Source organism: Brachyhypopomus gauderio, chromosome 2 (genome assembly GCF_052324685.1).
Source record: "Brachyhypopomus gauderio isolate BG-103 chromosome 2, BGAUD_0.2, whole genome shotgun sequence".
Taxonomy (NCBI): Eukaryota; Metazoa; Chordata; class Actinopteri; order Gymnotiformes; family Hypopomidae; genus Brachyhypopomus; species Brachyhypopomus gauderio.
This window is the reverse complement of record NC_135212.1, coordinates 6,757,435-6,783,671: the sequence shown is the minus strand read 5'-3', so window position 1 is coordinate 6,783,671 and position 26,237 is coordinate 6,757,435. Positions and strand designations below refer to the sequence as shown.

General features: G+C 44.2%; 1 protein-coding gene across 5 annotated transcripts in view; it reads right to left on the bottom strand.

The window, feature by feature from the left end:
* ppfibp1b (PPFIA binding protein 1b) overlaps positions 1-26,237 on the bottom strand; it is a 33,533-nt gene that overhangs the window by 4,640 nt on the left and 2,656 nt on the right. Inside the window, exons 2-21 of one of the 5 annotated variants that reach the window (XM_076984910.1) lie at positions 22,101-22,193; positions 21,196-21,401; positions 20,449-20,535; positions 20,198-20,311; positions 19,231-19,362; positions 17,828-17,920; positions 17,454-17,546; positions 16,161-16,278; positions 15,777-15,821; positions 15,067-15,128; positions 14,903-14,987; positions 14,143-14,279; positions 3,723-3,823; positions 3,244-3,303; positions 2,622-2,676; positions 2,440-2,472; positions 2,121-2,292; positions 1,267-1,408; positions 976-1,107; positions 600-750 (exon numbers count right to left, since the gene is read on the bottom strand). In XM_076984910.1, coding sequence (XP_076841025.1) covers positions 600-750; positions 976-1,107; positions 1,267-1,408; positions 2,121-2,292; positions 2,440-2,472; positions 2,622-2,676; positions 3,244-3,303; positions 3,723-3,823; positions 14,143-14,279; positions 14,903-14,987; positions 15,067-15,128; positions 15,777-15,821; positions 16,161-16,278; positions 17,454-17,546; positions 17,828-17,920; positions 19,231-19,362; positions 20,198-20,311; positions 20,449-20,535; positions 21,196-21,401; positions 22,101-22,164 — 2,082 coding nt within the window. In that variant the 5' untranslated portion in view covers positions 22,165-22,193. The remainder of the gene's footprint in view (positions 1-599; positions 751-975; positions 1,108-1,266; positions 1,409-2,120; positions 2,293-2,439; positions 2,473-2,621; positions 2,677-3,243; positions 3,304-3,722; positions 3,824-14,142; positions 14,280-14,902; positions 14,988-15,066; positions 15,129-15,776; positions 15,822-16,160; positions 16,279-17,453; positions 17,547-17,827; positions 17,921-19,230; positions 19,363-20,197; positions 20,312-20,448; positions 20,536-21,195; positions 21,402-22,100; positions 22,194-26,237) is intronic. The other 4 variants (XM_076984924.1, XM_076984916.1, XM_076984929.1 and 1 more) reach the window with 4 other exon arrangements.

The following is a 26,237-nucleotide window of genomic DNA, read 5'->3' as shown; positions in this document are numbered from 1 at the left end:
GGGAAGAGTGAGCACAGGTGTTGGGTGTGGGGAGGAGTGAGCACAGGTGTTGGGTGTGGGGAAGAGTGAGCACAGGTGTTGGGTGTGGGGAAGAGTGAGCACAGGTGTTGGGTGTGGGGAGGAGTGAGCACAGGTGTTGGGTGTGGGGAGGAGTGAGCACAGGTGTTGGGTGTGGGGAGGAGTGAGCACAGGTGTTGGGTGTGGGGAGGAGTGAGCACAGGTGTTGGGTGTGGGGAGGAGTGAGCACAGGTGTTGGGTGTGGGGAGGAGTGAGCACAGGTGTTGGGTGTGGGGAGGAGTGAGCACAGGTGTTGGGTGTGGGGAGGAGTGAGCACAGGTGTTGGGTGTGGGGAGGAGTGAGCACAGGTGTTGGGTGTGGGGAAGAGTGAGCACAGGTGTTGGGTGTGGGGAAGAGTGAGCACAGGTGTTGGGTGTGGGGAGGAGTGAGCACAGGTGTTGGGTGTGGGGAGGAGTGAGCACAGGTGTTGGGTGTGGGGAAGAGTGAGCACAGGTGTTGGGTGTGGGGAAGAGTGAGCACAGGTGTTGGGTGTGGGGAGGAGTGAGCACAGGTTTTGGGTTTGGGAGGAGTGGTGTACCCACCTTCTCTAGGTCCTGCTGGGAGGCGTGCAGCAGAGTTTGTCCTGAGGAGATCCACTGTCTGGCCAAGTTCACATAAAGCCCCAAGCCCTGTTCCTGCATCCACTCACATACCTGCTCCCGAGACCAGCGAGCAAATGGGGCATCCAGCTCACTGACACACACACACACACACACACACACACACACACACACACACACACACACACACACACACACACACACACAGCTAAACAGAAGTCCACGAGGGTACAATATTCTTTAACATTCTTGAAGTTGTCCACAGAACATTCACCATTAGGGGGTGCTCTCCTCTCCTCTACAAGACAACAGTAAGCAAAACTGAGTGTTGAGGAGCTGCGGCAGTCTAATCGCTGACCTGCTGGTGTTGTGAAGGTCCCGCGACCATCCCAGACGGGGCCCGGCCGTGGCTCGAACACCTCCCCGTTTGAACTCGTTCTCAGACAGGTTCTCGTCCAAGTTGAAAGTGGTGGACTGACTTCTTCTGAGCCTTCAGGAAAGAGATTTTCCAAGATTTGATTAAAGGTTGAGAGCACTAAACACATCCACACCAGCAGAAACAAAAGTACACAATTTTAATCCCTATTTTAAGAGTAGTTTAAAAAGAACACAAGGCGGTGGTGTAGTGTGGGAATCGTAGTCCACTCACTTCCCAATAAAAGCTTTGATTCCTTTTGGCTTCTTCTTGCCGTCGGGACAGGTGGGGAGAGTGTGTGTGCTGTCGCTGTGACCTGAGTGCTGTGGCATCCCTGCGAGATCTAGGTGGTCCGTACCCTCCCGCTCAGTCTCAGCTGTACACACCCAAACACCGGCAAAACTACATTACCCACAGTTCCAAGTTGCTCCAAAGAACCATCAGATACACATAATAAAGAGAGAAAACAAAACAGTAAGTCAAACAGACATCAGAAATTGAACAACAAGAAGCATGGGTCTCCTGTGAGAACTACTAAAAGCAACTTGCAGCGATATCACTGGTATGGAATTATGGGTAAGGTATCATTGACAGCTGGTCAAAACACTAGTATGAAGTTGATCTGTGCACACAGTGCTGATATTTAAATGTGAATAAGCTTCCATGTCTGATGAGAGAAGCTTACAGCGAGAACCATGGAGTAAAGCAGGCCCAGCACGTGTGCAGCTGTGTGGATGTGGTGAGACTGCAGTGGAAGAATGATGTGGTTCTATAACTTGTGATTAGGAGGCACTAGGTTCCTATATGTGCTGCCGACAGGGCGTCTTCTGGAGGACCTACATGGCTGGAGTGCTAAATTACACCGAAGAGTTTTGCTGGCTGCTAGAAGAATGGAAGATGTAGACAAACCATGCAAGAGTGGTGACTCATTTTCAGACATGATTTGGGAGCGTCTCTGAAAGCAGTGGGGGACCTTTCAAGGTTCTCTACTTGGCTGATATTTGTGTGTCTGTGAAACGCCATCATCATTTAGAGACCCTAAAAGAGCTGGAGGTTAAAGTAGAGCATTCCAATGAAGGGCACTGCACCGAGATTTGGAGCACTGACGGTTCTCTTCCCTCCTTTGATCTTGAAGAAGCCCCGCCCAAACGAGGACCGGGCCTTCTTGCTCCCGAACGCATCGTCCTCACTCGCCCGCGAGGCGGTGGGGGAATTCGGTGGTAAGGTCGTGATCTTGTTGAACTCATCATAAGCTCGGCTCTGAGACAATAAGGAAAACTCCATTACACAGTTCGCTGTTTGCAAATAAAAACTTGTCTAGGCAAATTATTAAAATGAACTAGAACGCATAGTGGAGTTCAAAGAATAAACAATTATCGAGGAAAAAGAGTAAAAAGTTCAATTCACCTCTGCAGGTCTCTGCCCTCCTGCCAAAGGCCTCTGACAGACCAAGACCAAGAGGATTCAGTCATTAACTAAATATGCAACATTAACGTTTCTAAAACACAAACCACTAATGCTCTGAACTCCTCTTAAAGCTCCAGTTCCACAGCAGCAGTTTCAAACATTTGAAAAAGAGGAAAATTCACCTTTTCACTAGTGCTGCTCTCTGGGACACTGTCAGACTCGGGGGATTCTGCACTTCTGCAGTAAGAAAAATGACAGTTACCACCTTAGAATCACAGTTAACACTTCAGAATCTGTTTCCAGCATTAAAACAAAACCAAGCCCTTTATACCCAATCAACTTGGGAAGTGCACACCATGACCAAGCGACTTACTCAGCTCAAGTCATGGATGACATACAATTCAGTTTAAGTCATGTGTGGTCACAGTATATTAACCATTAATAGGGAATACTGTACTATGATTTGCTAACCCTAGGGTTTTTTTTTATATTATTACATTGTATATTATTACACGGTTTATCAAACATTCTGTATGTTTATTTATTTTACATAGTTCTTTGTATGTTATTGTGTTTATTAAACACACGTTGATCAGATGCACCTGTTTTGCTCTCTTACTGAGTAATCGAGAACTTCCAGCACATTCATTACGACGTCTTTCCAACTCAATGACGTGTTTGTAATTCACACATTAAATACACCGATGCACGAGTTCATGAGGGAGGGCAGGTCAACATGTCTGCTAAAAGGCCTGATAAATCCTGATTCTGATGTTAGCACCTCTGTCAGGCACACATACTCACTCCAGAGGAGGATTTATCAGAGGCTCCTGTGACTGGCATGACTCCTGACAGCCTGCTTCACTACAGGGAACACACACACACACACAGACACACTAGCATGGAGCGATGGACGATGGGCAGCAGGGGGCGCCAGAGTGCTTAGACAGGACTCACCATGGACAAGTAAGGCAAGGAGGTGGGAAAGCAGTTGACCACAGACAATGAAACACACACATGCAGTAAAGGGAAGAACACCGACACGCATGCAGTTATGGAGACTCCTCATACCACATACAGGAGACATGACGCACAACACGGATGAAAGAAAAGGGTCGGGATGTACAGCACGCCAGGGTCAGCGGGTTTTCAACTATGTCACGGTTGGCTGATCGGCCCAGCTACACTGGTGCTGCTTCCTGGGCACCGAGCGCATCTTTATGGAAAACCCGACTTCCGTGTTGTGATATGGCAGGAGGAAGTGAGAGGGGTTCAGGGCTCACCTCGGACACTGCAGCAGCTCCGCGTCTACGTCAGTCTCGGGGCGGTACTGCGGGGACGGCGAGAGAGACGGCACCTCCAGCGTACTGACAAAACTGACAGGCTACCAGCAGCACAGGCCCGGCAAAGGAGAGAAAAACACATCACATGAAAATATCACACCAGCAGCACCTCTACAAAGAGAACAAACCCAGTAACACCTCTACAAAGAGAACAAATCCAGTAACACATCACACCAGTAGCACCTCTACAAAGAGAACAAACCCAGTAACACATCACACCAGTAGCACCTCTACAAAGAGAACAAACCCAGTAACACATCACACCAGTAGCACCTCTATAAAGAGAACAAACCCAGTAACACATCACACTAGCAGCACCTCTATAAAGAGAACAAACCCAGTAACACATCACACTAGCAGCACCTCTATAAAGAGAACAAACCCAGTAACACACCAGTAGCTCCTCTACAAAGAGAACAAACCCAGTAACACATCACACCAGTAGCACCTCTACAAAGAGAACAAACCCAGTAACACATCACACCAGTAGCACCTCTATAAAGAGAACAAACCCAGTAACACATCACACCAGTAGCACCTCTACAAAGAGAACAAACCCAGTAACACATCACACCAGCAGCACCTCTACAAAGAGAACAAACCCAGTAACACACCAGTAGCACCTCTACAAAGAGAACAAACCCAGTAACACATTACACCAGCAGCACCTCTACAAAGAGAACAAACCCAGTAACACATCACACCAGTAGCACCTCTATAAAGAGAACAAACCCAGTGACACATCACACCAGCAGCACCTCTACAAAGAGAACAAACCCAGTAACACATCACACTAGCAGCACCTCTATAAAGAGAACAAACCCAGTAACACATCACACTAGCAGCACCTCTATAAAGAGAACAAACCCAGTAACACACCAGTAGCTCCTCTACAAAGAGAACAAACCCAGTAACACATCACACCAGTAGCACCTCTACAAAGAGAACAAACCCAGTAACACATCACACCAGTAGCACCTCTACAAAGAGAACAAACCCAGTAACACATCACACCAGCAGCACCTCTACAAAGAGAACAAACCCAGTAACACACCAGTAGCACCTCTACAAAGAGAACAAACCCAGTAACACATTACACCAGCAGCACCTCTACAAAGAGAACAAACCCAGTAACACATCACACCAGTAGCACCTCTATAAAGAGAACAAACCCAGTAACACATCACACCAGCAGCACCTCTACAAAGAGAACAAACCCAGTAACACATCACACTAGCAGCACCTCTATAAAGAGAACAAACCCAGTAACACATCACACTAGCAGCACCTCTATAAAGAGAACAAACCCAGTAACACACCAGTAGCTCCTCTACAAAGAGAACAAACCCAGTAACACATCACACCAGTAGCACCTCTACAAAGAGAACAAACCCAGTAACACATCTAGGGTTGCAACGGTATGAGATTTTCACGGTATGATAACCGTCTCAGAAAATACCGCGGTATCACGGTATCACAGTAAGTTTGTATATTATTAAAAGATACACTGACCCTTAAAGAAATTACAACAAGTTATTTTTGTTCAATTAACTATTTATTGTAGAAACCTGGAACTATTGTATACAAAATGTGTCCTTTAAAAAAATAAGCTGTACACATGTTTATATAAATACTGCAAAATTAGAGAAACCTAAATCATGGATTTCAGTACAATTATTTAAGTTTAAATTATTTAATATCTGATAAACTCAGCCGGGGTCACTGTCTGATCAACAACTGTTGTAAACGTCCGTTGTACTTCCAAGTTAGAATATAACCAGATACTGCAGAAAGAGAGGATTTATTTCTGACATGATCCTCACAATAGAGATTTCTATTTTAAGGCTTTCACACCGAGTCTGGTTTTAACATATCAAAAACAGGCACGTTAGAATTTGAAAATGAACGCATGTAAATTAATGGCGTCTTTCACATCCAGTGAAAGCAAGGACCTTAAAAAGCTAGGTTTATACTTTTACTAGTGACCGTAGCTCGCGACTCCGCACAGTTCTTTTGTATTACGTTAACAAATACGAGCCTCTTGTAATTCCAGGACGAAACACGAGAGAACGTGAAGACGTTAAGATTGGGCGTTTTGGAAATAAACAACCATTAAATAATGTGATTTAAAAAGCGAATTATTTCGAGTATATGTATAAATATTTAACTTAATTAAGTTTAAGGTGCTGGGAAATATTGAAACGGACCTTTAAAGTTACGTACAAGTACTTTAATTCCACCTTATAAAGGTGTATGAACCCTGCAAACATGACTTTGTTCATTGCGCTGAGGCGCAGCGCGCGCAAAGTTACAAAATTCGAGAGGTGCACGACCTCGCGAATCGACAGCGCGCGAGACCCTCGCGCACGGGCGGATCCACCGCGATTGCGTCATTTTCGCCGCTGATTTTAGTTTAGCTTTTTTTTTTGTTAAAAAATTTGTTAAGTCTGACGCACTTTCTGCCATTCTCACCGCTGTGTGCTGAGTAGCTGAACCGGAGCGGAGTTGCGCATGCGCGGGTCAGTTTCTCCGCTGGCTTGCTTTTTACCGGTAATAAGCAAACGCACACGTGCATTTTAATACCGTGGTATACCGTGAAACCGGTTACCGCTGCAACTCTAAACACATCACACCAGTAGCACCTCTACAAAGAGAACAAACCCAGTAACACATCACACCAGCAGCACCTCTACAAAGAGAACAAACCCAGTAACACATCACACCAGCAGCACCTCTACAAAGAGAACAAACCCAGTAACACATCACACCAGTAGCACCTCTACAAAGAGAACAAACCCAGTAACACATCACACTAGCAGCACCTCTATAAAGAGAACAAACCCAGTAACACATCACACTAGCAGCACCTCTATAAAGAGAACAAACCCAGTAACACATCACACTAGCAGCACCTCTATAAAGAGAACAAACCCAGTAACACATCACACTAGCAGCACCTCTATAAAGAGAACAAACCCAGTAACACATCACACTAGCAGCACCTCTATAAAGAGAACAAACCCAGTAACACATCACACCAGTAGCACCTCTATAAAGAGAACAAACCCAGTAACACATCACACTAGCAGCACCTCTATAAAGAGAACAAACCCAGTAACACATCACACTAGCAGCACCTCTATAAAGAGAACAAACCCAGTAACACACCAGTAGCTCCTCTACAAAGAGAACAAACCCAGTAACACATCACACCAGTAGCACCTCTACAAAGAGAACAAACCCAGTAACACATCACACCAGTAGCACCTCTATAAAGAGAACAAACCCAGTAACACATCACACTAGCAGCACCTCTATAAAGAGAACAAACCCAGTAACACATCACACTAGCAGCACCTCTATAAAGAGAACAAACCCAGTAACACACCAGTAGCTCCTCTACAAAGAGAACAAACCCAGTAACACATCACACCAGTAGCACCTCTACAAAGAGAACAAACCCAGTAACACATCACACCAGTAGCACCTCTATAAAGAGAACAAACCCAGTAACACATCACACCAGTAGCACCTCTACAAAGAGAACAAACCCAGTAACACATCACACCAGCAGCACCTCTACAAAGAGAACAAACCCAGTAACACACCAGTAGCACCTCTACAAAGAGAACAAACCCAGTAACACATTACACCAGCAGCACCTCTACAAAGAGAACAAACCCAGTAACACATCACACCAGTAGCACCTCTATAAAGAGAACAAACCCAGTGACACATCACACCAGCAGCACCTCTACAAAGAGAACAAACCCAGTAACACATCACACTAGCAGCACCTCTATAAAGAGAACAAACCCAGTAACACATCACACTAGCAGCACCTCTATAAAGAGAACAAACCCAGTAACACACCAGTAGCTCCTCTACAAAGAGAACAAACCCAGTAACACATCACACCAGTAGCACCTCTACAAAGAGAACAAACCCAGTAACACATCACACCAGTAGCACCTCTACAAAGAGAACAAACCCAGTAACACATCACACCAGCAGCACCTCTACAAAGAGAACAAACCCAGTAACACACCAGTAGCACCTCTACAAAGAGAACAAACCCAGTAACACATTACACCAGCAGCACCTCTACAAAGAGAACAAACCCAGTAACACATCACACCAGTAGCACCTCTATAAAGAGAACAAACCCAGTAACACATCACACCAGCAGCACCTCTACAAAGAGAACAAACCCAGTAACACATCACACTAGCAGCACCTCTATAAAGAGAACAAACCCAGTAACACATCACACTAGCAGCACCTCTATAAAGAGAACAAACCCAGTAACACACCAGTAGCTCCTCTACAAAGAGAACAAACCCAGTAACACATCACACCAGTAGCACCTCTACAAAGAGAACAAACCCAGTAACACATCTAGGGTTGCAACGGTATGAGATTTTCACGGTATGATAACCGTCTCAGAAAATACCGCGGTATCACGGTATCACAGTAAGTTTGTATATTATTAAAAGATACACTGACCCTTAAAGAAATTACAACAAGTTATTTTTGTTCAATTAACTATTTATTGTAGAAACCTGGAACTATTGTATACAAAATGTGTCCTTTAAAAAAATAAGCTGTACACATGTTTATATAAATACTGCAAAATTAGAGAAACCTAAATCATGGATTTCAGTACAATTATTTAAGTTTAAATTATTTAATATCTGATAAACTCAGCCGGGGTCACTGTCTGATCAACAACTGTTGTAAACGTCCGTTGTACTTCCAAGTTAGAATATAACCAGATACTGCAGAAAGAGAGGATTTATTTCTGACATGATCCTCACAATAGAGATTTCTATTTTAAGGCTTTCACACCGAGTCTGGTTTTAACATATCAAAAACAGGCACGTTAGAATTTGAAAATGAACGCATGTAAATTAATGGCGTCTTTCACATCCAGTGAAAGCAAGGACCTTAAAAAGCTAGGTTTATACTTTTACTAGTGACCGTAGCTCGCGACTCCGCACAGTTCTTTTGTATTACGTTAACAAATACGAGCCTCTTGTAATTCCAGGACGAAACACGAGAGAACGTGAAGACGTTAAGATTGGGCGTTTTGGAAATAAACAACCATTAAATAATGTGATTTAAAAAGCGAATTATTTCGAGTATATGTATAAATATTTAACTTAATTAAGTTTAAGGTGCTGGGAAATATTGAAACGGACCTTTAAAGTTACGTACAAGTACTTTAATTCCACCTTATAAAGGTGTATGAACCCTGCAAACATGACTTTGTTCATTGCGCTGAGGCGCAGCGCGCGCAAAGTTACAAAATTCGAGAGGTGCACGACCTCGCGAATCGACAGCGCGCGAGACCCTCGCGCACGGGCGGATCCACCGCGATTGCGTCATTTTCGCCGCTGATTTTAGTTTAGCTTTTTTTTTTGTTAAAAAATTTGTTAAGTCTGACGCACTTTCTGCCATTCTCACCGCTGTGTGCTGAGTAGCTGAACCGGAGCGGAGTTGCGCATGCGCGGGTCAGTTTCTCCGCTGGCTTGCTTTTTACCGGTAATAAGCAAACGCACACGTGCATTTTAATACCGTGGTATACCGTGAAACCGGTTACCGCTGCAACTCTAAACACATCACACCAGTAGCACCTCTACAAAGAGAACAAACCCAGTAACACATCACACCAGCAGCACCTCTACAAAGAGAACAAACCCAGTAACACATCACACCAGCAGCACCTCTACAAAGAGAACAAACCCAGTAACACATCACACCAGTAGCACCTCTACAAAGAGAACAAACCCAGTAACACATCACACTAGCAGCACCTCTATAAAGAGAACAAACCCAGTAACACATCACACTAGCAGCACCTCTATAAAGAGAACAAACCCAGTAACACATCACACTAGCAGCACCTCTATAAAGAGAACAAACCCAGTAACACATCACACTAGCAGCACCTCTATAAAGAGAACAAACCCAGTAACACATCACACTAGCAGCACCTCTATAAAGAGAACAAACCCAGTAACACATCACACCAGTAGCACCTCTATAAAGAGAACAAACCCAGTAACACATCACACTAGCAGCACCTCTATAAAGAGAACAAACCCAGTAACACATCACACTAGCAGCACCTCTATAAAGAGAACAAACCCAGTAACACACCAGTAGCTCCTCTACAAAGAGAACAAACCCAGTAACACATCACACCAGTAGCACCTCTACAAAGAGAACAAACCCAGTAACACATCACACCAGTAGCACCTCTATAAAGAGAACAAACCCAGTAACACATCACACCAGTAGCACCTCTACAAAGAGAACAAACCCAGTAACACATCACACCAGCAGCACCTCTACAAAGAGAACAAACCCAGTAACACACCAGTAGCACCTCTACAAAGAGAACAAACCCAGTAACACATTACACCAGCAGCACCTCTACAAAGAGAACAAACCCAGTAACACATCACACCAGTAGCACCTCTATAAAGAGAACAAACCCAGTGACACATCACACCAGCAGCACCTCTACAAAGAGAACAAACCCAGTAACACATCACACTAGCAGCACCTCTATAAAGAGAACAAACCCAGTAACACATCACACTAGCAGCACCTCTATAAAGAGAACAAACCCAGTAACACACCAGTAGCTCCTCTACAAAGAGAACAAACCCAGTAACACATCACACCAGTAGCACCTCTACAAAGAGAACAAACCCAGTAACACATCACACCAGTAGCACCTCTACAAAGAGAACAAACCCAGTAACACATCACACCAGCAGCACCTCTACAAAGAGAACAAACCCAGTAACACACCAGTAGCACCTCTACAAAGAGAACAAACCCAGTAACACATTACACCAGCAGCACCTCTACAAAGAGAACAAACCCAGTAACACATCACACCAGTAGCACCTCTATAAAGAGAACAAACCCAGTAACACATCACACCAGCAGCACCTCTACAAAGAGAACAAACCCAGTAACACATCACACTAGCAGCACCTCTATAAAGAGAACAAACCCAGTAACACATCACACTAGCAGCACCTCTATAAAGAGAACAAACCCAGTAACACACCAGTAGCTCCTCTACAAAGAGAACAAACCCAGTAACACATCACACCAGTAGCACCTCTACAAAGAGAACAAACCCAGTAACACATCTAGGGTTGCAACGGTATGAGATTTTCACGGTATGATAACCGTCTCAGAAAATACCGCGGTATCACGGTATCACAGTAAGTTTGTATATTATTAAAAGATACACTGACCCTTAAAGAAATTACAACAAGTTATTTTTGTTCAATTAACTATTTATTGTAGAAACCTGGAACTATTGTATACAAAATGTGTCCTTTAAAAAAATAAGCTGTACACATGTTTATATAAATACTGCAAAATTAGAGAAACCTAAATCATGGATTTCAGTACAATTATTTAAGTTTAAATTATTTAATATCTGATAAACTCAGCCGGGGTCACTGTCTGATCAACAACTGTTGTAAACGTCCGTTGTACTTCCAAGTTAGAATATAACCAGATACTGCAGAAAGAGAGGATTTATTTCTGACATGATCCTCACAATAGAGATTTCTATTTTAAGGCTTTCACACCGAGTCTGGTTTTAACATATCAAAAACAGGCACGTTAGAATTTGAAAATGAACGCATGTAAATTAATGGCGTCTTTCACATCCAGTGAAAGCAAGGACCTTAAAAAGCTAGGTTTATACTTTTACTAGTGACCGTAGCTCGCGACTCCGCACAGTTCTTTTGTATTACGTTAACAAATACGAGCCTCTTGTAATTCCAGGACGAAACATGAGAGAACGTGAAGACGTTAAGATTGGGCGTTTTGGAAATAAACAACCATTAAATAATGTGATTTAAAAAGCGAATTATTTCGAGTATATGTATAAATATTTAACTTAATTAAGTTTAAGGTGCTGGGAAATATTGAAACGGACCTTTAAAGTTACGTACAAGTACTTTAATTCCACCTTATAAAGGTGTATGAACCCTGCAAACATGACTTTGTTCATTGCGCTGAGGCGCAGCGCGCGCAAAGTTACAAAATTCGAGAGGTGCGCGACCTCGCGAATCGACAGCGCGCGAGACCCTCGCGCACGGGCGGATCCACCGCGATTGCGTCATTTTCGCCGCTGATTTTAGTTTAGCTTTTTTTTTTGTTAAAAAATTTGTTAAGTCTGACGCACTTTCTGCCATTCTCACCGCTGTGTGCTGAGTAGCTGAACCGGAGCGGAGTTGCGCATGCGCGGGTCAGTTTCTCCGCTGGCTTGCTTTTTACCGGTAATAAGCAAACGCACACGTGCATTTTAATACCGTGGTATACCGTGAAACCGGTTACCGCTGCAACTCTAAACACATCACACCAGTAGCACCTCTACAAAGAGAACAAACCCAGTAACACATCACACCAGCAGCACCTCTACAAAGAGAACAAACCCAGTAACACATCACACCAGCAGCACCTCTACAAAGAGAACAAACCCAGTAACACATCACACCAGTAGCACCTCTACAAAGAGAACAAACCCAGTAACACATCACACTAGCAGCACCTCTATAAAGAGAACAAACCCAGTAACACATCACACTAGCAGCACCTCTATAAAGAGAACAAACCCAGTAACACATCACACTAGCAGCACCTCTATAAAGAGAACAAACCCAGTAACACATCACACTAGCAGCACCTCTATAAAGAGAACAAACCCAGTAACACATCACACTAGCAGCACCTCTATAAAGAGAACAAACCCAGTAACACATCACACCAGTAGCACCTCTATAAAGAGAACAAACCCAGTAACACATCACACCAGTAGCACCTCTACAAAGAGAACAAACCCAGTAACACATCACACTAGCAGCACCTCTATAAAGAGAACAAACCCAGTAACACATCACACTAGCAGCACCTCTACAAAGAGAACAAACCCAGTAACACATCACACCAGTAGCACCTCTACAAAGAGAACAAACCCAGTAACACATCACACTAGCAGCACCTCTATAAAGAGAACAAACCCAGTAACACATCTAGGGCTGCCACAAACGATTATTTTAATAGTCAACTAATCACCGATTAATTTTTACGATTAGTCGACTAGTCGGATTGTACGTTAATTAAATATAAAACATACAGCTTATCACACTAGAATGCAACTGCTATTATATAACCACCATTAGATTTCAGCTATAACTAAAAATAAAAACAATTAAGATCATAGTTCATTAAACCTTTAATGAAATATGCAGCTTGTTGCAACAAACAATTATTAAAATAAGGATAAGGCACTGCCTTAAAAAACACAAAAATAAATAGGCCTACATTAATAAAGAATTTTTTTTTAGGTTTTTCTTTCTTTCATTAGTCTCTGGCATCAAACTTCACTACATTTAAATCAAATTAGGTAGGGACCTGAAACTAAGGAGTTATTCACAAAAATAAAGTTTTGGTCTCACTGACGTTACAGAAAATACACGAATGCGTGCTAAGGCTAATGAAACAAATCGCCATCACTAATGTTAACTTTTACAGTTACCACGATAAGCAGGGTTGCCAACTCTCATGCATTGAGAGTGAGACACACGCATTTGACCGTCTTCACACGCTCACACACCACACATCCGATATCTCACGCCGAAAAAAAAGTTGGCAACCCTGCGATAAGTAAGTACTAAGTTAACGCTCTGTTTATGGTAACTTTAGCAGCTAACGAGCAATTTAGATTACAGAGATGACGGTCCCTATTCATCGTTGTCACAAGTAGCCACAACATGCTTCAGGTACGTGGTTGTGCTGCCGTGGAAGGCAAGTTCTGCCTTGCAGATATTGCACGCGTTTCGGAACCCGACTACGGAAAATGATCCCGCACTTTTGAGTTCCGTAGCCGGGTAGACACGATACCAGAGCCTGTCTGTATAACGTCCTGGGATGTCGTCAACTGTCTACCCCGGTTTCCACTAAACTGCGCATGTGCGTCAAGGACAGAAACGCAGACGCATCAGTGGAAACTGTTGCAGCAGTTTGGAGAGGGAAAAAAACGACGCATCGACTAATTAGTCGTCGACTATTTTAGTAGTCGACATAGTCGTGACTAGTCGACTAATCATGGCAGCCCTAAACACATCACACTAGCAGCACCTCTATAAAGAGAAGTCCAAGGCTGTTAGTTTCACCAAACACTGCCAGGAATTATTTATTCCAGTCAGTAAAGTCTGAGAATGCAGAAATTCCCAGAGCATACAGACTCTCGTCCCTACAGTATTGACCTGTCCTGCACGCCACCTGTGAGCTATAGTGGATCGGGGACAGGGGACAGTACCTCCTCACTTGACCTCTCTGTCCCTTCCTCCGCAGAAGCCAGCATGGACCTCTCTGCATCCATAGACACGGAGACAGCAGTGGACATGTAGAGGGAGCTGTCACTACTGCTCTCATCACTTTCTCCTTTATCTTTACCTGAGAAGAAGCAGAGGGGTGTGTGAGGGGAGGGAGAGAGGAGTGTGAGGGGAGTGAGTGTGGGGGAGGGGAGTGAGACAGTGTGAGGGGAGTGATTGTGAGGGGAGGGAGTGTGAGCTAGTGTGAGGGGAGTGAGTGTGAGGGGAGGGAGAGTGAGCTAGTGTGAGGGGAGTGAGTGTGAGGGGAGGGACAGTGAGCTAGTGTGAGGGGAGTGAGTGTGAGGGGAGTGAGTGAGGGGGGAAGAGTGAGCTAGTGTGAGGGGAGTGAGTGTGAGGGGAGGGACAGTGAGCTAGTGTGAGGGGAGTGAGTGTGAGGGGAGTGAGTGAGGGGGGAAGAGTGAGCTAGTGTGAGGGGAGTGAGTGTGAGGGGAGGGAAAGTGAGCTAGTGTGAGGGGAGTGAGTGTGAGGGGAGGGAGAGTGAGCTAGTGTGAGGGGAGTGAGTGTGAGGGGAGGGACAGTGAGCTAGTGTGAGGGGAGTGAGTGAGGGGGGGAGAGTGAGCTAGTGTGAGGGGAGTGAGTGTGAGGGGAGCTCCCACAGCTGCAGCAGAGGGGTGTGTGTGCAGGGCAAAATAAAGGAAACTGACTTTAATTTGTAGCAGCAATTATACATGTTAAATGCTCCACCTTTTCTCCCTTGCACCGACATCACCATGTCTTGCACCTTCTTGTATCGCACAAGTGACTGCCGAAGTTCCTCAATCTTGCGATCCTACAGAACAGGCAAGGATTAGCGCAGATTATGAGCACCCAGACCACACAGAGCGAGCGAAGCTGAGAGGTGGTGGTACCTTCTCTTCGTTGGCTGCCATCAGTGATTCCACAGCCTTTTTCATTCTCTGCACCTCCATATCTAGGAAATACAGAACATGCCATGAAGCAAAGAGAAGAGAAGTAGTTCCAGGTGAAGGGGTGCAGACACACCCACGCAAGGCACACGACAGCATATCATGAACCCTCAGGGGTACAGAAGGAGCTGAGGCCCATTGATGACCTCAGTGAGGAGCGAGAGCAGAGGTGGAGCTCTGTGGGGGGGGTTTGGGGTTGGGGTGAGCGTGCACGCAGCCAGAGGGGAGGGGCCAGTGTTCTTCTGCCCCAGAGCCTTCCTCTGTTTAGCCACTCCCACTAATGGTGGAGAAAAGAAGGGTGGAGAGGTGACAGCGTGCTGAGAGCAGACACGGACTCGAGGTGTTACTGCTGAAGGACACAGGTGGACACAAAGGTGTGGACAGGACGCATCCAACATGCTGGAAGACTACCAGGTATTGCCACATCTACTGCCAGATATCGGCCTGAAGACGGTTAACATCGGTGCTAATAGTTTAATGAATGCTTCCTTTAGTTTTCTCCTGACTGACTGGCGTTTTGGGACCTACAGGCCCAGTGATGAACATTACTCCTTCGTTTCACAGCAAGCACAAGAAGTACATGCATGCAGACTGTGAAGAAAGATCAGAACTTAGCCAGGCAACAATGACATGTAGGAGGGAGAGCCCCTTACGTTTCTCTTTGAGTCTCTTTTTAAAAGTGTCCTCTGTATGGAAGACTGTTTAAGACAGAGTAACAACATACAAATGTTTTGTTACAGTACTGCAACGTTCTCCATCATGAAAAGGTAAACAGACACAATCACACTGAACATGATTTACTGGGAGATCCATATTGTCTCAGTGTAATGTCACCTAACTGGACTTCAGCATCGACACATCACAGTGGCGGCTGAAAAGGACCACTGGGCTGGGGTAGTTGCCGCGGTGCTGGGTGAAAACAGCTCCAGGCAGGGGTCATTCCCACACTGCCAGCTTAAAATGTCGCCCTGAGTTGAGGTCGTTTCCATGGTGAGCTGGAGCAGCCAGAGTGCTGGCAGTGTCTGGGCTTGGCTCACCTCTCTCACAGCTCTCCGAGCCTGTGGGTGTGGCCAACCTGGGCCCCGCCTCCTCCTGCAGCCTCCTCAGGTCTCCGTCTCTGCCGTCCAGCTGTCTTCTCAACGTCGCCAGCTCCTCCTTAAGAACATGCGAGCACGTCGTGAGAAACGATCTCGTTCTGCTCAACACCTGAATACCTCTCACCATTGTGAAACCTTCACCATACATACTTATACATTTCAGAGTTACTCCATATACATAAAACATGAAAGTTTGACAAATTTTTTTTTATCTTCTAAATACATAGGACAACTGTTGGAAAGCCAAGCAGAAACACACGGTTCAGCACACCAAATGGAGGCCTTGAATCAGAAGGACCAAGACGATGAAGAAAATTAAATGTTTAATGGTTAAATCAACAGCAGGTGGCTGTGATTCTGGAACAATTTTTTGAAGGCCCCTTTACAGTACAGTTCTGTACAGTGCCATCATAGCAGTAATTAATGAGTAATTGAGTAAATGAATGCTCAGCTGGTTCTTGGCCAGCTGCACATGACTGTATGATGAGCTCATGACCAACCCCCCCCCAACCCACAATCAATGCAATCTACTGTCCCAGTCATCCCTTACATGTAACAGTCTGACATTGCAGCCTACCTATGGTTAACTAAAGAGATTTTGCCCACAAATGTTTGGTTAGATGTACAGCTATTATTTGCTCCTTTAAACTAAGACTTCACATGGTCAGGCTGATTCGATCTGTCCAACGATCATTTAAAATGACAAATCTTTTGTCCAACAAATTAAACAAATTAACTTTTGGAAATTTTGGTCCCCGTCTCCTGCATAACTATTTTGGAACTACCACTGGAGAGCCATTACAGCAAATAAACCATATTAAAAATAAAGCTTGCTAATTTAAAAATCATTCATAACATCACCTGGAATTGTTGGTAGGTTGGGATAAATGTTAAAAAGTGGTTTGCCTCATAAATCCTCTGCATTTTTCTATATACACACAAAATGGAGATGTTTGGTTCGGGAACCATAAGCAGAACAGAACTGTGGATTCACAGGAGTGTTTGAGTAACTTTCTGGTGCAAGTTATTTTTAAATGGAACATGCAGAAGCTTGCAGATTAGCATATAAACTGCGTCAGGGTTTGGAAGATGATATGATGTTAACTAAAGGACACACACTTAATGACATCTTAAAGCATGAGCTTATGATCTCTGTCAAAGACTGTAGGCTATTAAGATAACAGTTAGTGGCAAACCTAGCACTCTCACACAGTCCCCCTGAGGAGCGCCAACCTTCAGTGCCTGGGCGTCGTACTCCTTCCGCTGTTTCTCATTCTGCAACTGACCCATTTTGATTTTCAGGCTAGAAACCTTCGCCATTAGCGACTAGCAGTGGAGAGGTTAGCCAAGAAGTGAAAGAGAAAGAGAAAGAGATTCAGCAAAAATGAGGGAAAGAAGGATGAGAAATAACATCACAAAGTTCACTGAAGACTACATGACCCTGTGTAAAGAGAAAGATCGTGAAATGAGGTTGAAGCAATGTTGACAGGTGTCAGAGTGAAGGACAGGTGTCAAGAGTGAAGGACAGGTGTCAAGAGTGAAGGACAGGTGTCAGAGTGAAGGACAGGTGTCAGAGTGAAGGACAGGTGTCAAGAGTGAAGGTTCACCTTAGTGGTCTTCAGCTTTTTCTCGCACTGTAGCCGTTCACTCTCCATCTCAGAAACTCGATACCTCAGCTCATTGATCTCCAGAATCAATGCCTGAAGAGAAAAAGACGTACATCACCTACAGTCACAACTCCTCTGGGCATTATTGTTCAAACATCATTCATTTTTCAAAGCTAATGTTACACTGAGGAAATCTATCAGTAAGGGGTAAACACCCCGATAAAACCATTTTTATACAAGCCATAAAAATAATAAGTATTCTGCAGCAGTAGGCCATTAAATCACGGGGCTGAAAAGAATCCCAGGAAACAGGCCTGACTTTCCTTATCTTTAAAGAACGTGTTCACCATCCTAGACCAAACATACTTCACAATTCTGCTATAAACTCCTTATCCACTTCTGAATGGATATTTAAAAAATTGTAGTCTGCAGCCAGAAAACTGTGCAATTCTGGAGATGTTTGTTCAAAAGGACAAACTACATTTGTTAACATATCAGTAAGAGGGCAGACCCCATCCTTGTGTTCCAATAGTGCTCAGGGAGGGTGTTGAGATACCACAGGTGTTGAGTAGGGTCCCTAGTCTGAGCATCTCTAAAAGTAAGCTCTGTTTATACTCTAAATTCTCCATCTGCTTTTTAAATTATTGGATTGGACGGCACTGGATATGGCCCAACTGAGAACAGCATAAACCAAATCTTAATCTAAAGTTAAACTTTATAGCGAACTCGTTAAAAACAGGAAACAAAAAGGAAAAAAGTAATGACAATGAAAAGCAACACTAAAAAAAAAAAAAAAACAACCCAGCCTGTGTACTGTTCAGCCTCACCCTTCCCCATACAGAGAACACTAGGCATCCATGCGTTTCAGCAGATCATTTGCTGTCCAGTCACCACATGTCTTTTCATAGTACTGGAACCAGTCCTTCCCATAAACCTCTGCCCAACACCCACATGCTCAGGAAACACTGCAATCTACTCCCAGACCTGCACATGTGCAGATGATGCCGGACTTACAGAAGCTACTATTCCACGAGAAGAGAAGCCTCCCAAAACATCTTCACACAGCAAACTGCACTTGGCAGAGACTGTGGTGGTCTTTTGTCCACACAGCAGAAAAAGCACAGGATGGACATAAAAGCCCCAGTGTTCCAGCAGACAGAAACAGTCCAGTATAGCACAACAAAAACACAGCGTAATGTGGATGTCACCCAGAAACGACTACGGTTACATTTTCCTGCTTACTGCAGTTCTACCGAAACAAAATATCGTCAAATGATACGTTCTATTAATTTAAACCATTTAATGTAAACCTTTGTAAATTTTATTTTAATTAATTACCGACTGCAGAGAGATTTAAGGCCTAGAAACAAGCAAGCAAGCAAAAGTGTAGCGAAGGCCCTCACCTCACTATCTCTGAACCCGTCGTCAAAGACAACTCTCTCCTTCTCCAAGGCAGACAGCTTAAGTTTCAGGTTGGAAACCTCGGACATCAGCTCCAGCTTCTGAGTCTCGAGGGCCGACCTACAGATGAGCTCCTGAAGAACAAGCAGAGCAACACGCTTCACTAGCACATACGACGAGATCATCGGGCTCATGTAACATCTACACGTCATAGCCTTGCGGTTATATGGGTCTTGGGGCAGGAGATTGTTGGCACGATAACTGGGGCAGAAAGCATGCAGGCTAGATGATACCTCCCCATTCAACCTGGTACTATGGAAGACTTTAGGGAGGGACACAACTCCTGTTTGCTCTGGGGCTGCCACATCCTGGCCAACCACACACGTGCTGCTCAGCTGTGATCTTCAAATCTCTGATCTTCAAATATCTATCTTCAAAGATCTGTGATCTCCTGGCACTTCAGCGGGGGCATGATACATATGGCAGACAGAATCCACCTTACACGTGGACCGATGTGTAGAAAACTAGTAGAAAACTATTCTATTAGAATAAGTATGCAAGTAAGACAGTAAGTCTTTATTTATAAAGCGCATTTTAACCAAAGTGCTATACAAGCTGACTACATTTTAAAGGACAAAATAAAACAGCATCTAACAATAAAAAAAATTACAATGATCAGATAACTGAGCCAAAAGCTTCTCGATAAAAATAGGTTTAGAGCCTAGATTGGAAAGCACCAAAAAAGGGTGTAGACCTAACGTCCAGAGGGTTTAGACCTAACGTCCAGAGGGTTTAGACCTAACGTCCAGAGGGAGCAGGCCTAACGTCCAGAGGGAGCAGGCCTAACGTCCAGAGGGCACAGAATGTTCCACAAGATGGAGAGCTGTTCTTTTTGAATGTTGTCTTTACACTGCATCTATACATCAGCAGGATTAGGGCCGCCGACAGACGGCAGTGCTGATTGGCTACCTGCTGCAGCATGTGCTCAGTGCCATTCAGCTTGTCACGATGCTCCTCAAGACACTGGTCCAGGTCTCTGATCTTCTCCCCCTGAGCTTCCACCTGATCCGTCAAGACACTCACCTGAAAAGAGGTTTGTTTTTTTTTTTTTACACATTTGATGTACTTTTGTTACATAGCCATTTAATATTATATTTAAAATATATGTATAATAATGCATGTACAACGTAAGCGTCAGCTAAAGGTTTCCCAAAAGTTACCTGAAGTACAAGTGATTCTTTGTCACTTTCAAGACGATTTAGTCTGTCCTGATAAATGTCGCCAGTTACTGAAATGTGTCCATTCGACTAAAACATCAAAGCAAGACATTATTTTCAAAAACATTATATAAAAAATTCTAAAACTGTAGAGTGATTAATGATTAATAAACAAGTTCTGTTTACTTCTGGATGGATGCCAACTAAAATTCACACAGATGAGCCAACACAGTTAAGATTAAACCACTTAAGGAGGAGAAGTTAAACAAGCTAAACTGAAGCCCTTAAAAGCTTTACTTTCAGTCCAAGAAGTTGTCATGAGTTCCACAATCTTCCAACACCACCTTACATGGTGAACTGACCAACACAAATCTCCGGGGAAACACAATGAGTTGGTGTTACGTATTGATCCTGGCATTCTTTTGGCAGACCTCCAATCTCCTTTGCAGCATACAGTACTTGAATACGTTTACTGAAGATAACATCCCCGGGGTGTTACTATATCCAGAGAACATTTAGATTTGTCCAAATGTCTTAAAATGCCCACTTTAACCAAGTACAATTGCGTTATACTAAAACTATGCATCTCAACAGTTGCTATGTTTGCATTTGAACAAAAGTAATAAAATCAAACATAAATGCCATTTATATTTACAACACAGCAACACTGCACTATTATTACTCTATTTGCTTGCATCTAGTGACACGCTATGGTAACATGACGCTGATGATGATGATGAAGATGAATACCATGTTTCCCTGGAGCCAGCCCACCAGACTGACTGCAGTAGTGTCTGGGATCTGGCAACGCAGTCCCTCTCTTTCCTCAGGGTCCATGAGCTCCAAAACCCCCCTGAGGTCCTCCAGCAAGTGCAGGGCTCGCAACCCCCCCATAAAGGGCGATGTGGGGGACTGGCAATCAAAAATGCCGTTGGAGTAGTCCAGCACCTTGGACCCTGTGACAAACGGCAGAAAGTCAGATGGGCACTCAAATATTTTAATATATTTTATATGTACTTATCACATCATGTGAGTGTATTACACGAACCCCAAAGATTAATATTTCCAGGGTGAGATTTCAATTATCTGGAGTGCAACCAAACATTATACCTATGTAAAAATTATTACTGGGACCAATAAGAATTTCTGAATCAAGATACTGGTGAGAAGTGGAGCCTGCGGAGACAGACGTCTGCTACAGCACCGCACATAGGACTCTGAATTAGACCAGAATAAAGGAGCGTGGCTGAAGGCTCAGGGAAATCACCTGATGTGACAGGCAACTTCTACATGAAACACCAGACCTATAATTAACCAGTGTTGAAAACCAGCATTACTTCATAAGCCATTGCATTTAGACACAGTGTCAGTGTCTGTAATGGAAGTCACGAATCATAACATCCGTTAAACAGCCTTTCTGTGGTTCAGTAGTGGATACCATAAAAAAAAAACCTCATACACAGAGGAAAAATAGAAAAAAGTTTAAACTGAAACTTCACCGTGTAGACACAGCCTACACGAAGCTTAAAATAATTATCAATTACAACACATGGTGAGGTCACACCATTTTAATTATAGTGCATCTGAATATATATCTGGCGTCTCCCGTGTTGATAACATCCGAACCCGAGTCATTTAAGCCGGCTGCCACGTACCGGCTATGATACCGTCCATTTGCTCCAGGGCGGCTGCCAACATGTCACTGGCATCGGACATCATCTTGAGTATTCCGACTCAACCCTGGAACACTAAAAACAAAGGCATTCAAGAATGAACATTAAGAACAAACAGATGTATTTGAACATCATATTTAAATTCGATGCACTGCAATCGTGAATGCTTGTATACACAGCCAAACGTCAAATGATATGACAGAGGAAGTTCATCAAAGCCTGCAGCATTTGTGTTAATCAGTACAGCGATGGGTGTCAGCCTTCGGCTCAGCTATGATGCAAATTTATCCTCTCACATCATGAAAGTAGACCAGCAGGAAAGGCACAGGGAAAGAAGAGTGGCAGGATGAGACAACCTGTAGTCACCGTAAACAAACCCAGCTGGGCCACACCGCTGTACTGGGCTGTGTTAATATGCAGGTACATACACGACTCCTGGCCTGACTGGTCCTGCTCCAAGCATGAATCATCTAACAGCTGCAAACCCCCCCCCCAATCCCCACTGCACAGGACCTGTGGGCTGGGGGCTTCCTCCGCTGCCCTGCCACATAGTAAATCCTCCAAGTGAATGGATGATTCCTATTTAGCCGTCGTTCCCTGGGCTACGCAGTCAGGATGCAAACCCCAAGTTGAAAGAATAATTGGTGCATTCTCCCTCAGTGATTGGCCGAGGGCTCAGGCTGCGTCCCATAGAGGGAGTGGAGGACACTTTGCTGGATGACAGCCCATAAACACGCAGTGCAAGAGACACCGTTCTTCCAGCCTCTCTCCTCAGACATTCACAACAGAAGAGCCGTCACTACATGGACACACGCGTGCACAGAAACACACCAAACTACACAGCAGGAAAGAAAAGGTTGGTTCACAGCCTATACGTATACGACTGACTCAGGTTGGTCCACAGCCTATACGTATACGACTGACGCAGTCGTGCTCTGACATGGGTATAAAACCTCAACGTATGAGGTTCTCTTTTCAGCAGCCTGTGTCAGATCGACTCTTTTGAGTTCAGTGGAAGACTAAGACACTTATTCCTCACACAATACCACCTCATTACTTTCCAGGGCTGGAGAAACTGTGTAACCACCCAAGTTGTTTGGTTAATTTTATTTAAACAGCTGGTCTAACACACTGGTAACACCTCACATTCAGCTGGTGGTTTTCAATACACTTAATGTATTACAGAACCCACCCACAAACAAAAACCACATCAAAGAACAAATACATGAGCAAGCGCAATTTAGTTTACTCCTTTTTCTCCAACATCTCTTATATAACTAAAAAAGAAGGTGATTCTGTTGAAGAAAAATGCATAACGGATCCACCACTGCTCTGAATTCGTTCAAAGAACAGTTCCAGTTCAAAGACTAGTTCCAGTCAGCTCCCAGCAATCCACATGGGAAATGCTTTTTTGAGAAAATTAGTATTTCACTCGCATTCCTGAACAGGGGGAGGAAACTTAAAGTGACATTTGTGTGAAGAGCCAAACCCATCTGTCCTGCCAGCTCCAGGGACCTACATCAGCTCCTCTGAGCAGCGGGATATTTCACGAGTTCTTTCACCTTGAAATAATTCCAAAGCTTACAGCGAGTTCTGAAGCCTGACTCGTCAGCGGGCAAACTTCCGTCAAACCAAACCAGATCCAGAGCCCTTTCTGCACCACCAGCAAAACACAAGCAAACAAAAACACCCCCACAAAACCGCAAGTGAGTGTTTCTGGAATACAGTCTCAGATCAAACCGATTTTTGCACAACCGATGCAGCTATACATGTTCTCAGGCACAGAGAGAAGTGTCGTCTAAACAACAGTTCTGGCCCTGAAAGGAAAACTGTCCGTATAATCTAAGGGACAGGGAAGGTCTCTAATGGGCTGATACTAAACCAGCATATGGAGACATGGAGGGGGAATCAGACTGGCATGTGCAGTTTTATCAGGCAGATGCTGTCAACTACACGCTGATCTGAGGTCAGGAAGTCTTCAAGGCCAGGGGCAAACTTGTTATTAGCAGTTATCAGGTTCAGAGTGAGAGGACAGAGCCAGACTGTGCCAGCCCATCCACTGTTCAACGATGTGAAAATGTGAAGGGAAAGAAAAAACACCCTTTGCCTGAATAGAACAGACAATGAAGTCAAAACAACATACTGAGGTCTACTTCTACATCCAGTCATGTCTTTCAAGAACAAATGATCACACCTAGGAGCTTTTAAGGAAACTTTAAACACACATTGTTTCTTTAACACAGGAAACAAATAGTTCTGTGTCCAAGCAAGTAAACATTCAGATTAGCCTGTGATTTCGACCCGCAAACTATATATGTGTGCTGAGCTGTTCCACTGCACTAAACACTGATTCTGTGTCTGTCCGGCTCAACAACGGTCACTTTTTGCATCTCTGGAATTTCCTTTTGTTGCAGGAACACATTGGCATGGTGCCCAGACAGTAACACAAGTTCTTTGTGATGGTCACTGGAATCGCGTGGCATTGGGTAGAATTCCATGAGATTCCTCCATCACTGCTATATGTGCAAATTATCTGCATTCCAGCTACATCTGGTCACTGGAATTTCACATCAGGGTGATGCAAAACGGAAAAACGGAAACCCTTACATTTCAAAATAGTATACGTTTTTGAGACATAAATACTGCCTCCAGTAGAAACATCCAGCAGTATGACAACAGAGTATTTCTTCAGGACTGATCTGACCATTTTTTTCCTTCTGGCTTTGTAAAAGTTAGGATGTATAAACTACACTTGTGAAATGGGTCTCCTCTGCAAGCTGCTGCTAGACCAGCGGAGCTTGCAAAAGCAGATTAGTAATGTCACCACTTTTTAATCCCAGAGAAAAAAAAAACAGTTGACTTGGTCTTGCAAATTCTTCTCTTGACTCGAGGTGTCTGAAAGTCGGCCTTACAGAAACATTCACCTACAACACCCAGCAAGGGAAACTTTAAAGACTAGTGAACTAAAAAACCTGCTAATGGCGTGTCAGATGCACCGAACCTGCAGGAACCATTGGTGCACTTGGAGCCCTACCCTGTCTCAACAAACCTCTGTTGGCATTTGCTGGAGAACCGCCAGCCTCAGGGCCTCTCTGAAAACTCATGTCTGCTCCCCTGTGCATTACCATAGTCCACCCAACACCAGCACTGAGGATACTAAACTCGATTACGGCACTACAAAACGGGGAAATAACAGATCCTCCGTTATAAAACGCACTAAAACGTGCTGTGTGTGATGCGCATGAGCTCTTCTCCTCGTTGGAGGACTACGGGCCCTACAGAGCAGGGCGGGTTTTCATTGTGTGGTGAAACAATGAGACACGTTCCCGCCGTGGCGACGGGCAGACGAGCCTCAGTCGCTCGCTCCCGCGGGACAACACCGAAATACGTTAACAAGTCGGTCACCGTGACTGCGTTTGTTTCCTCAAACACTTCAAATGAGTTGACATTTTTACTTTGAAAAGTTACTACTGGTGAACAGTAAAAAAAAAAACAAACAAACCGGAAAAGTCAACTAGTTTATAACTGTCGAGATTTGTGTTAATGCTGCTGAGGAAAATATAGCTCAGGTAAGTTTATTTTTTACAGCACTTTCAATACGCGGCAACAATTCAAAACGCTTCACATCAGATATAGACGCTAGACAGTTCTGTTTTGATTATTGGTCTAGATTACATGACAGGAATACGGGACGTTGGTACTGTTTCTAGGTAGAAAAAAGGTTTGCCGGCGGCAAGTGGTAAAAAATAGACCCCAGGCTATTACCCCACGTGCCACAACCGTGACTGCTGCGGTGTCGCGCGCTTAGTGTGAAAGCTGCGTACAGCTGGGAGAACGCCACGGTTACCGCGTCCGGTGGAAAACTGCCTTTGGAAAGCAATACAGAGACTGTCATAACTATGTCAGCATTAGGTAACTCTAAAAAATAGCTCGTATTTACGATAACCCACAGTGGCCCTACAGTAGTACACGACACTTATGTAACTGTAGGCCTCAGTTACATGGAGGGGGGGGTGTCAAGTGTAAAATGGAAATAAATTAAGTATTAGATCGCGATCGATTCTTAGTGTTGACTTGTAACTCCCGCGGTAGCTCAACTCAAAAGTAGCCCCAAAAAAC